Source organism: Vipera berus, assembly GCF_964194415.1.
Source record: "Vipera berus genome assembly, chromosome: 9".
NCBI classification, from domain to species: domain Eukaryota; kingdom Metazoa; phylum Chordata; class Lepidosauria; order Squamata; family Viperidae; genus Vipera; species Vipera berus.
Window position 1 is genome coordinate 21359212 of NC_138212.1, and position 13485 is coordinate 21372696.

The following is a 13485-nucleotide window of genomic DNA, read 5'->3' on the forward strand; positions in this document are numbered from 1 at the left end:
GCTGCGATAAGGGTGGCAAAATCCAACTACTTTTCCACCCTCATCGCGTCCGCAGATAATCGCCCGGCTGCCTTGTTCAGGGTGACTCGCTCCCTATTAAACCAAGAGGTGAGGGAGGAACCCTTGCAGGGTCGAGCCGAGGAATTTGGTCAATATCTGCTGGATAAAATCGCTCGGATCCGAACTGGTCTGGACTCCAACTGGGCTGAGATGGAAGAACAAGACTTGGACAGTCTTGTCGACGTCATCTGGGAAGAATTTGATCCTGTAACTCCTAAGGAAGTGGACAGGATTATGAGAAGGTTGAGCTCCTCCACATGCTTACTGGACCCGTGCCCTTCCTGGCTGGCCTATGCAGCTCGAGAGGCGACACGAGGCTGGTTCCTAGCGGTCATCTCTGCTTCTCTGAGTGAGGGTCACTTCCCCACCGCCTTGAAGGAGGCGGTGGTGAGACCTCTCCTCAAGAAGCCCACCTTGGACCCATCCTCTTTGAATAACTTTCGTCCAGTCTCCAATCTTCGCTTCCTTGCGAAGGTTGTTGAGAGCGTGGTGGCGCACCAACTTCCTCAGATCCTGGATGAAGCGGTTTATCTAGACCCGTACCAATCGGGTTTCAGGCCGGGCTACAGCACGGAGACGGCATTGGTCGCTCTGATGAATGATCTCTGGAGAGCCCGGGACAGGGGCCATTCCTCTGTCCTAGTCTTATTAGACCTCTCAGCGGCTTTCGATACCATCGACCATGGTATCTTGCTGCGACGCCTCAGGGGACTGGGAGTGGGAGGCACGGTTCTGCGTTGGTTCTCCTCCTTTCTCCAGGGTCGCTCGCAGTCGGTGCTGACAGGGGGACAGAGGTCGACCCCGAGGCCTCTCGCTTGCGGAGTCCCTCAGGGGTCGGTCCTCTCGCCTCTCCTGTTCAACATCTACATGAAACCGCTGGGTGAGATCATTCGCAGTTTTGGAGTAGGGTACCATCAGTATGCTGATGACACCCAGCTTTTTATCTCAACTCCTAACAATATCAGTGATGCCCTAGACGTGATGTCCCGCTGCCTGAAAGCGGTCCGGGAATGGATGGGGAGAAACAGGCTTCAACTGAACCCGGACAAGACTGAATGGCTGTACGTACCGGCAAGCCAGGAGATTCAGAACGTCCCACTGCTTAACATTGGGGACAAGTTACTTCCCCCTGTTGATAGGGCCCGCAACCTGGGTGTCCTCCTAGACTCGCAGCTCTCCCTGGAAGACCACATTGGAGCTGTGACCAAGGGGGCCTTCTCCCGGGTTCGGCTAGTTCGCCAACTACGGCCTTATCTGGACCTGGATTCCTTACGTACAGTCACCCATGCCCTTGTGACATCTCGCCTAGACTATTGTAACGCTCTCTACATGGGGCTGCCCTTGAGATCCACTCGGAAGCTTCAACTGGTGCAAAGTGCGGCGGCACGGACACTCTTGGGAGCCTCCCGATACTCCCATATCACACCTCTCCTCCGTGCGCTGCACTGGCTTCCGGTTGCCTTCCGTGTGAAGTTCAAGGTGCTAACAATGACATTCAAAGCCCTACATGGCATGGGTCCGGACTACCTACGGGAGCACCTTCTGCCGATGTCAGCACCCCACCGTCCTGTGCGCTCCCACAGAGAGGGCCTCCTCAGGGTGCCACCGCTCAAGGAATGTCGGCTAATGGCCCCCAGGGGGAGAGCATTCTCAGTGGGTGCGCCAGCCCTCTGGAACACCTTACCAACCGAAATCCGGATGGCCCCTGACCTCCGTACCTTCCGTCGCGACTTAAAAACTTTCCTATTCCAGCAGGCTGGCCTGGCATGATAACGTTAATTGGGGTCCCAGTTTGTGTTATTAGTGTTTCTTATTATTTTATTGTTCGGTCTGTATACCTTCCTTCCTCTGTACACCGCCCCGAGTCCCTCGGGAGAAGGGCGGTTTATAAAAACTAATAAATAAATAAATAAAATAAATAAATAATCTACATTTTATTACCTAGTTAGGGTAATGAAATGTTTCCAAGAAAACAAGCTCAAAGAGCACCAAGGACCCCTAATCTACCTTTCCAGCTTGGATCCTATTTGGGAGGCAAACCGGACTAGCAGAGCTTGCATTTGTTTTTGACTAACTGTACTGCTGGGATTGTCATCACTAAGCAATGCAGTCACATGATGACAGGCTTTATGGCCCTATTGATTAGCAATGGAAATTCTGGTCCTTATTGAAGAATTAGATCCTGATCTGTTCAAGGTTGTCTCAGCCATCCACTATTGTGTTTTGTAAGCTGCCTAGTCATAACAGCTTGGGATAGCCTACACGTACACGGGTAATAAATAAATAAATGAATAAAATGTTATTACCCAAGTCCTATTTTGAAAGAGATTTTATATCCATCTATAACAAACATCTTGCCAACCTTAGCAGATCTCAAAATAAGTTGAATCTAGTTAGGAAGACCAGAGAGCAGCCGTCTAGATCAACCTTTTCACCCATTGTACCACTTTTAGGATACGGCAACATCCGCATACCACCAGTCACTTAGCAAGGGGTCAAAAACTTGATGACCCCCCCCAAAAAAGGAAAAAAGTGATGTACAGGTAGTCCTCGACTTACAACAGTTCGTTTAGTGACTGTTTGAAGTTACAATGGCACTGAAAAAAGTGCCCCCCCAAGCCACAGCCGAGCAAGACAACTGCCTGCCTGCCTTGCAGCATTCCTCCTCCTGTCCAAGGTTTTCATTGTTGTGAGCATTTATCTTGAGGATTGGCAGTGGGAGTGGGGTGGCAGGGTGTTTTTGGTTTTTATTCCCCCCACTCCTCTGCTGGGTGCAGCAGGTTTTGGTCACTTCACATGACCCTGGGACACTGTGACCCTCACAAATATGAATCAGTTGCCAAGCATCTGAATGTAAATCACAAGACCCTGGAGATGCTGCAACATTCCAGCTGATCGGCGCTTCTTCTGGGCTCAGAGGCGCCAGGATCAGCGCTGAGCTCCAGCTGGATCCTGATGCTGATCCTGGCGCTTCTGCTGAACCCTGACAGCCCTGCAGCTCCAGCCATCTCTCGCTCAGGCTTGTGCGGTGCTGCCACCGGTTCAGCTCATTCCCCTCCCCCGCTTTTCTAGGATGGTCGCATACCACCTGCCAGGTGTCAATGTACCACAGGTGGTACCCATACCACTGGTTGAAAAGCCCTGGTCTAGATCAGTTTGGCTGGGAATTCTGGGAGCTAAAGTCCGCACACCGTAAAGTTGGCAAGGTTGAGAAATATTTGGATATATGGGGAAACAAAGCTCGAATAAATGACATTGCGATAGACTGGTAGGCAAAGCTAAGCTTGTAAGCCGCCCTGAGTCTTCGGTGAAGGGCGGGATATAAATGGAATTAAAATAAAAAAAAAATAAAAAAATATAAAGAAGCAGACTTGAAATGAATTCAGCTTTATCAAACGTGGCTTAAAGACCAATCTCTGCATGGGCCTCTCCAACAGGACGCTCTGGTCTGAAAAAAAATCCCATTTAACCCGAGTAACATTTACCCTGCTCAAGGACAAAGCATTATTTGTGGTTTTTCCTCGCAAGGGAAAACAAGGACTTGCAGCACGGTTCCGCTTCCCGCAACAATCCACTCAGCAGCCAGAAGGCACCACGTGCTCCATCCCGACAAAGAGAGCTCGCTCGGCCCTGGTGCGCATGTGCGCGGAGAAAAAGGGGGGCGTCGCCCTCCAGCTAAGACGGCGCCTGCGCGGCTGGCCTGGAAGAGGGGGGTTATCTCTCGCTTTTCGGCTAAGCGCCTCTCCGCCGCGCCTGCGCAGAGCGCGTCTCGGCCAGTCCTGGCGCAGGCGCAGTGGGGTATTGACTCGAGGAGCGGTTGGCGGCGGCCGGAGTTGGCGCGCGGCGGAAAGCAAGGCCGGAAGAGCAAGCGCGGACGCCGCGTCCCCCCTCCCCGTCTTTCCGCTTCCCGCCCCGGTGGCCCCGGCGTCCCGTCGGCGTGGCAACCCTGTTCCCTCGCGCGCCTTTGCCGCTCCTTCGGCCGCGGATGCAGCGCCGCGAGGACCTCGCCGCCGCCGCCGCCCGCCTGGGCCGGGCGGCGGGCCCCGCCGTGGCGGCTCGACTCCAGTCGCCTCACGCGGCGGCTTCACCCCGGCGGGCGGCGCGCGGCGGCGGCGGCGGCGGCGGAGGAGGAGCGCGCGGGCCTCAGCCGCCGCCGCTCCTGCCGCCCTCGGCTACCAGCTCGGCCCCGCCGGCGCCCAGCGTGGCGCCCACCCCGCTGATGCCCGGCGCCGTCTCGGCGGCCAAGAGCGAGCCCGAAAACAAGTACCTGCCCGAGCTGATGGCCGAGAAGGACAGCCTGGACCCCTCCTTCACCCACGCCATGCAGCTGCTGCAAGCAGGTAAAGCCGCGCCGGGACGGCCCACCCAGCCACCCCCGCCTGGCCTGCGGGAAGGGCGGCCTGCTGCTCCGCCTCGGGCCAGGCGGGAGGCGCGGCTCTCGGGCGGGCAGGCCCCGATTTTTTTTTTGGGAGGGGGTTTTTTGTTAAGGGCGGCGGGAGCCTCCCCAGATTGGGGCTGGGTCCCCGCGAGACGCTGCAGGGCCGGCCCCGGCTGCTGCTCCTTTTAGCCCCGGGATTGGAAGGGCGGATTCAAGGCTCCTCGCCAGGGTTGTGGACAGGCGTGGAAGAAGCTCTGCCCGGTGGGGGTTGGGGTGGGTGGGTGGGGGGGTTATGGAGGGCCGGACCTCCCCTTCTCGTCCGCTTCTCTGTGAAAGGGGTCGGTCTAACAGGGCAGATCTCCGTTAATAAGGTGGAATCCTCCGGCTTTTGGCCCTTTCCTCTCCAGAAAGGTTTAGCCTTGGGCTGGCTTGGAAGGAAGAGAGAGGATGCAAACCAGTTTTGTACTTTTTTATTTTTTATTTTATTTTTAATCCCATTTATATCCCGCCCTTCTCCGAAAACTCAGGGCGGTTTACAATCTAAGCACAAATCAATGTGCTTAGCAATAGCCTTCATTCTATGTATATGCCTGCTTATTAGGGCTGCTTATTAGGGCTTTGGGGGGGCCCCCAATGTCCCAGATTGCTTCGTTAATCCAGCAGTGCCAATACAGATGATGGTGTGGTTGTAGCCAAGACGTGCCGAGCGATATTTTGTGTTTGTGTACAGTATTTATTTTTCCCATATGTACGAAAAGTACATATTTTCACATGTACAAGTGAAAATATTAGAAACCTGTAAATGTGGTTTTAACCTCGAAAGATTTTTTTTTTGTAGTTAGGAACAGCAATCGGCAACAACTGGGTTAATTCTGGGTTGCTTTTTTTTCTCTCTGCTTGAGGGCTGGTACCTGAGATTCTTACAAAAATGAGTATTTCAATCGATAAAGTTCTGATTAAAATCTGTTTGCTGATTACATTGCATTCATTGAGAAACGTACAAGCTTGAAGTATTGTCGCTTCTCATGTTTGCATAACCAAATTTAAGATACACGTTTTGTTTATCAAATTTTCAGGCTTCCAGCCTTCAAATTGCCCAGTTGCCCTCCGGGTGAGATTTAAGGTGCTGGTACTTACCTTTAAAGCCCTACATGGCTTAGGTCCGGGATACTTGCAGGACCATCTGCTGCCGGGAACAAATTCCCATCGTCCAGTACGCTCACACAGAGAAGGCCTCCTCAGGGTACCGTCAGCTAGGCAATGTCGGCTGGCGACCCCCAGGGGGAGGGCCTTCTCTGTGGGAGCACCAACCCTATGGAATCAGCTTCCCCCTGAGCTTCGGATAGCCCAAAACCTCCAATCCTTTCGCCGCGGCCTCAAAACACACCTGTTCCACCAAGCTGACCTCGACTGACAGGCATCTTAATTAATTTATATTTAGTATTTTTAATTCATTTTTAAATTCTCTAATTTTTTATTGCACTGATGTTCTCAATTTCATTTATCTTGATTTATGCACTTATTATATGTTTTATTGTGAGCCGCCCTGAGTCCTTCAGGAGATAGGGCGGGATATAAATCCCATCAATAAATAAATAAATAAATGTAAGAAAGTATAGTTGAACAAATCTCTCTTTGTGTGTTACAATTTAAGCTTTTCCGGATTAGATCACAGATTTAACAAAGGTATCAAAATGTACCAAATAGCACATAATGACAAATTCAGCACTTCTACGTCTATAGTAATCACAGATTTTAATGAGTATTTTTTTTGCACTCAAAAAGCAAACCTTTGGGGTGAAAGATAATACCATAATGAATTGAGTACTGTAACCGTACGGTGCATCAAGACTTCTTTTGTGGCAATAGGTTAATCTGACTATTTTTCCAGAAAATCTTTACATTGCTTCTACTATCAGAGAGACTGGCTTTAATCTCTTCCAAACTGCTTTGCTAAAACCTTCCCACCAAACTAGGATTGTACAGCAGATTTACTTAGGTGGTTTTGTAAATGGGTAGATGTAGTCTTTTGTTCCTTGACTACATTGTGAATAGGCTATTTTTTAACTGCCTTTCTTCCCTTAGAAGAAGGGGATGACTCCTTTCGGAGAATATTAAGATCTTACTTTGATCTATCACAATATTTCCATGCTGAATGCCACTCTTTGAGTTGGAAATATTATCTAGGCTATAGGGTTTTTCTCTTCCTGCATTTCCTTTGTGCTTTTCCAGCATGTAATTTCTTTTGGAGCAATGTCATGGCACCATTTCTTTGTAGGAAATATGTTTTTACCTGGTTTTTTTCCCCCAGCACACTCTGTAATAACAATGTTTTTATCTGTTCTGAGGTATTATAGTAGTTACCCTAATGATTGGCGTAGAAAAGCTGGTGCTAATTCTTTGTCAAACATTGATTAAAGAGACAAAACTAAGAATCCCTTTATGTTTTAGAGAAGATTTCAAAGGAGATCTTTCAGTGTATCCTCTTCTGCAGAGACAGACAGCTTTGTAATCTGTCGCTATGCCATTGCTATGCATATCTGCATTAATCCTTGTTTCATGCTTCTGGAACCAACCAGAGTGGAAATGGCAGTCTTTGTCTCACTAGCACCCCCTTCCCCATTTTAATAGGATCTAATCGCAACAGTGCAGCTGCTGTGCTTTCAGGATCATCTTACATCAAGTGAACCTCACTGGCTGGAAATAAGTACTGTAGTCAGAATATAGAACAAAGAGCCAGGATTTGTTACTTGCTTTGTTTTTCTTCTCTCAGTAAGGTGGAAGTGTTCTTGGTCTGAGGACCAAGCAAACTCTTATATCAGAAGAAAATTAATTTCCTTTTCCAAACCAATTGGAAGTTCCGTGGTTTAATTTTGCTGGAAGGCACCGCTATTTATTCATTTTTCAGTTTTGTATTATATTCTTACCTATGAGAAGCATTTATATATCCTCTTAATACAGGGTCTGTGGAAGAAATCATTTACCTCACAGTACTAAATTCCATCTGCTGAAACACAAGCTTTATTATGGATTTCTACAATTGACTACTTGACAATCATCATCCCTTCTCTACCAGTTGTTTGTTCCCTGTTATCTCTGGATTGCTAGAATGCAGAATAGAACAGTGTCAGAATAATTCCCTTCTCAGAGTTTCATTTCCACCAATAATAGAGCACCTTGCTGACTCTTGAGGACCATGTATAGTTTTTACCTCATTTTATCCTATTTATTCGGCCATATCAAACAAGCTTTTCAGCTCTTTATTTCCTTGTGACCCTGATTTTGGACTTTGTTCTCTCTTTGAATGCTTTCTACTCATATATATATGTAGCACATAAGTTCCACATCAAGAGAGGGCAGCTTACCCAGCCATTGGGCTGAATTGGTAAAGGTGTTTGTCAGGAAATGGATGCTTTTGTTTCTTCATTCACACATAGAACTGCATAGATACTGTTCTCTGATAAACAGTTTCCAAAACTAGTTTGTGTACAGCAACTAATTTTTAAAGCAGTTTCTGCCGATACTATTGGAGGGTTTTTAAAAGTTAGCTGCTATGAGATTTTTTTATGGGGAAACAGGGACAGTGAAGAGATAGTTTTTCTGTTACAGGCAGCATTTACCACTGTTTGAAGAAGGCTCCCACTCCTTAGCACTTAGGGTTAAAAATAGCCCTGTTACATCAACAAAGGCTATATTAAAGAATTGCTGATGGTTGTATACAGAAGGTTTTCCCTTTTCTAGCTGAGTTGTGATGTGAAATTTTGAGAAAAAAATGGTAGCCTTGCTTATTTCTGAATAATTGGAAATAAGTGCTTATTTTTTCTGAAACCAGAAAGCATTCTTTATGTAAAAACACGCTTAGGGCAAGCAATACCTGTAAGGGTAAAGTCATTTATTCCTTAAAGGAACGCCTGTCTTTGACCTTGAACTTTCTTGTTGACTTTTGTAAAAGTTGCTTTTTAGGCATCAGAATGCAAAAGTGTGAACCACAACATTTTTATTCTTATAGTGATTAAAAGCAAAAAAATCATTGTTTTATTTGCTTATGCTAATAAAGTTCTTCTAAAGCACGGGTGTCAAACTCGTCACGTGAGGTGTTGCGACATATCACAACTCTTTTTGTATTGCCAGCAATGGGGTGGGCACGGCTTCGGTATGATGAAACCAGCCCGCACGCTGGAAGTTTGACACCCCTGATCTAAAGCATTTAGCACTGAAATGAATTCCTCCTCACACTTTTGAATCCCAGTAAATCCAGAAAAGAAGCTGTGCAAAAGAGCCAAAAGGAAGCATTTGATTGAAAAATATGAGTTTAAAACTCAACATGTTGTAGTATAAATTGGATATTATATAGCTATGCAAATTAAAATTGAATTCTTATAAATTTTTAATACATTTGTGGGGATATCACATATTCAAATATGTATTAGAATTTAATATATGATCTATGAGGTTTTGATCCAATCAAACTTCTAGATGTCTTAATTTATACAATGTGATCTTCCTTGGCCCTTCCCCTCTATTTTGCCCCCTTATTTCTTTTGGATTCCAGTCTCCCAGTTCATAAATCCTTTTTTCAGATTCCTAGATAATTCTGAGCCAGTTTGTGTCTTTCAAAAGTGCTTGTATATCAGTGGGACTGTTGCTCAAAATCTGCTGGTTGAATAGCCTTTTTGCATAATCTTCCTGGAGCATGGATAAATGGGCTGGAGAAAGGATGTTTTTATTACCACATGCAGAGATTATGAGGTTCTCTGGGGCCTAACTGGTGAAAACTATTCTGGCAGATCTCTGCCTAGCTGTATAAATTTTGCTTGCATCTACTTTTGATCTGCTCAACATTTTTCATCTCATATGCTTTTTCATAAGGATTGTTGCTTTATTGTGATGAATTTTAAGCCACTTTGAGTGATGGGGAGATGTTGGAAAAGAATATACAGTAATTCAATATATAAATCAATAAATATAGATCCAGGCTTATCTCCAATTTTATTTTTCTTGAGTATAATTATAATGATAGATAAATTGACAGCTTCCCTCACAAACTCTGGACTTCAAGTTCTCTAAAGAGCTTAATGTTCTGCGCCATCATACCAAATAACAGCAAAAATCAATACAAATACTTTCATAAGCAGTCTCATGTCAAAGGGTCAGGTTTACTATATAATTTATTTTTTAATCTCTTGAATTTTATAAGCCAAATTTTAGCAGGCTTTCAAATCACAGTAACATAAGACAAAATAAAGTATTATTGCAAAACAAAATCCAAATTAAAAATCTTACCAACACTCCCATGCTATCTCAAATATATTTACTAGATGTGTGCAAAGCATTCAAAACGGGTGCTTTGGAGTGCTAATCATTTAAGCTTTTTCATTGTTTGTAAGACTCAGCTCTACTTCAGAAGCTGCTTCTCACTGTCTCCATGCTTATGCGCACACAAAGCCACTTTGTTTCACACTAAAACGCTAGGTGAATACACTTTTTGTATGTATATAATCCCATTATATTTCTTTGAAATGATTCACAGTTAGCTGTTAGAAGTTGCTCAGTCTAGCAAATCGTTTTATTTATTTCATTAGCACTGGTGTCTAGAAGTTTCTCGTCTTTTCTACTGGCTATATGAATGCTTTACATCAGATGTCCCCAACCTTTTGAGCACCAGAGACTGGTTCCTTGGAGATAGGTTTTTCTGTGGACCTGAGAGTGCCTGGTTTCATGTACTGCATGCAACCCTCAGATTGGGCTTTGCTTATTTGCATAACCCAGTTTCTGACATGCCGGGGCCCAGTGCCGGTCCACAGACCAGGGGTTGGGGACCCCTGCTTTACATAACTACACACACACACATGTAAATTTTTTGAATTGCTAACAAAGAATTATATATATATATATATATATATATATATATATATATATATATATATATATATATATATATATATATATATATATATATATATATATATATATATATATATATATACATACATACATACAGTATATATATATATATGTATATACAGTATATATATATATATGTATATACAGTATATATATATATATATATATGTATGTATGTATATGTATATATACACACACACACACACATATATATATATATATATATATATATATATATATATATATATATATATATATATATATATATACATATATATACATATACATATATATGGATCATGGATTTGCTAATTTATCACAGGAAATAGAGTTCTGTTCTTATTAACAAATTTTAGGGTAAATGAATATGACTTGAAATATAATCGTGAACGTTTTATTCTTTCAAATGAACAGAATATTGTACCTTTTAGAAAAGTCTTGATTTTAAACAAGACTTTTTAGTAAAAAATTGAAGATTGGATTGGATTTTTTGTACTTGACAAAACATGTCAGTGCAATATTTTCCTTATTTGGGTGTTTTCTTCAACTAGTATTTAATGTGCTTTGCATCTCTTAAATTAGTGAATACAAGTTACAAACTATTGATTCAAACCACTGACAACCCAGTTTTGATTTTTTTTAGTTATAAATACATCATGTCCTGTGAATATTCATATTGAATATTTGTTAAATAAAATATCCATCGTCCAATAGGCATCAACAATAGTGCAATTCATTCATCCATTCATATCCTGCCTTTATTTTATAATAAGCAATTCAATGTAGTGAACCTATCTAAAAACCTCTTCCCATTTTCCCCACAACACCAACCCCATGTGGTAGGGTTGTCAGCCAGCTGGCTTTCATGCTTCTTGAGGCAGGACTAGAACTCATGGTCTCCTGGCTTCTAGTCTGGTCTTTTAACCACTAGACCAGGGCTTTTCAACCTTTTCACAGATTGTACCACTTTTAGGACATGGCAGTATTTGAGTACCACCAGTGCTTAGCAAGGTGTCAAAAACGTGATTAAAAAAAGGGGTGGGATTTTGGGTTTCACTGATTAGATTCATTTCTTGTTATGGAAATGGCTAGTTTATAATAATATAGAAAAGTAAAAAATTGAGGTTCATTGTTAATGCTTCCTTCTACTGCAACAGAGGAAGTCTGTTCTTTTCCCCCTCTCCCCCTCACTTCCCCCCTTTTTCCTCCCCACTGTGTCCTACTATTTGCTTTTGTATTTTATTTTATAATCTAATAAAATATTACAAATTGTAAATTTCTTTGGTGGCTGTTCCTTTGCTGAATCATTTTCCCTTTGCATTGACAAATGTATGGTGGATTTATCCATGCACCACTACCAGCTAGCTCAGGGATCTTCAAACTTGGGAGTTGAGGTCCACAGGTCTTAAAGTTGCTAAAGTTTGTAGACCCCTGAGCTAGTTGGTCAGCCCTTGTTAGCTCTCCTTCCACAGTGTAGTAAGAATGCACCCCCCCAATCCCTTCCCTGTACCCTTAAAGACACAGGAATCAAGTGCAAAGCAAGAAAGGCTCACAAAATAAACACATAAACTCTGGGGGGGGGGTTTCTTTAAGCTGCCTCAGGCATGTCATGTGTCACAATGCTGCAATCCGAGACTGAAAGGCTCCGGCAATTGCAAAAAGCTTTAGCTTTAAAATTAAGCCTGTTTACCTTCAAAGAAAACTTTCTAAAAGCCATGGGCAGACTCAAGATAAAGGGGTAAAACTAATTACATTTGTTTAAAGGGATTAAACCTACAGAAGTCAACACTTCAGACTCATTGCTAGCCTAAAATACCAACTAAAATATTCCAATAACCAAAGCACACAAAGGACCCTCTGAATTAGAAAACACTTTAAAAACTGTACAAAAATCCTTATGGTAAACCAATCAGGCTGCCAGCTGATCCAAAACTAAATAAACCCACCTCCTTTCCATCATGCTGGCTTTTCATTTCATCAGTGCTGATTGCATTCTCCTGCCTGAAGAAAATGAACAAGGGGACGTTTTCTTCCAGCAACAGCTGCTGCTCCTTCTCTTTCCCTGTTGTCTTTTTTCCCTTTCCCACCCAAACCACCTCCTTTTATATCCTCTCCTCCCCCCCCCACTTTTTCTTCAGTTCACCTCCAGCTCCACACTGCTTCCAGAAGCGCTAATCATCTGGAGCCAATTAGCTGGAGCTCTGCCGGCTCCTGGGCTTCTGCTGAGCCCAGACAATCCTGCAGCTGCCTCTCCCTCAGGCTTGGGTTGCTTCGGCTCATTCCCCTCCCCTGCTACACTTCTCTGGAACCGTGGCGTACCACCAGCCACGTGACAAAGTACCACAGGTGGTACGCATATCACCGGTTGAAAAGCCCTGCACTAGACCAGGGGTAGGCAACCTTGGCATGGTTGGATCAGGAATTCTGGGCATTGAACCCCCACACTCCCCCCAGCCAGGCCATTCCTTGCTCGGCGACCTTCCCTTTCACTCCCCTCCCAAGCTGGACTGCCATGCTATGGAGGATGGGTGGGGTAGCCCCCCCTGGTTTCGGAGCCACTAGAGGGGCTTTCTTCACACTTTGCCCCGCAGATCACTCTACCCCCAGCTCCTCCCTCTTCCCGAAAGCAAAAAAATTCTTCATAAACCTGCTTTCTGACACATTTCTTTCCTGCTGCGGGAAAACAGAGTTTGTTCGACTAAAGAAAGTTCAGTCAGACCTTCCAACTTCTTGCATGATATATATATATATTTTTTTGCGAGACGTTGGAAGGTCTGACAGAAGTTTTTTAGTCCCAGGAACTCTGTTTTCCTGCAGCAGGAAAGAAATGCGCCAGAGCTGGAAAGCAGGTTAGTGAAGAAATTTTTTTGCTTTCGGGAAGAGGGAGGAGCTGGGCGGTGGTGCGCCAAGCTCTATAGCAGCGCTGGGAGAAGCCGCAGGAAACAGGGCTGCCGTTTCCAGAACAGAGAAGGGCGAAGCGAGGTGATGCAGGGCGGCAGACAAGTGCTCTTCTCTGCATTGCTGTGCAGAGTCACTCCGCTCCCCATTCTCCGTTCTGTCCACTGGTGGCGACGGAGGGCTGGTGGCGGGAGGCTTGTGCCACCCGGTCACGGTGCAAGCCACGAGAGAGTTGGTGGAGAAGG

General features: G+C 44.7%; 1 protein-coding gene across 5 annotated transcripts in view; it reads left to right on the forward strand.

Moving 5' to 3' along the window:
• Positions 1-2361: 2361 nt before the first annotated feature.
• The window catches only part of KHDRBS1 (KH RNA binding domain containing, signal transduction associated 1), a 35652-nt gene continuing 24528 nt past the window's right edge, over positions 2362-13485 (forward strand). For 4 of the 5 annotated variants that reach the window (XM_081335009.1, XM_081335007.1, XM_081335006.1 and 1 more), the window contains exon 1: positions 2366-4400. In XM_081335009.1, coding sequence (XP_081191135.1) covers positions 4046-4400 — 355 coding nt within the window. In that variant the 5' untranslated portion in view covers positions 2366-4045. Of the gene's footprint in view, positions 4401-13485 lie in introns of all 5 variants that reach the window. The other variant, XM_081335010.1, reaches the window with a different exon arrangement.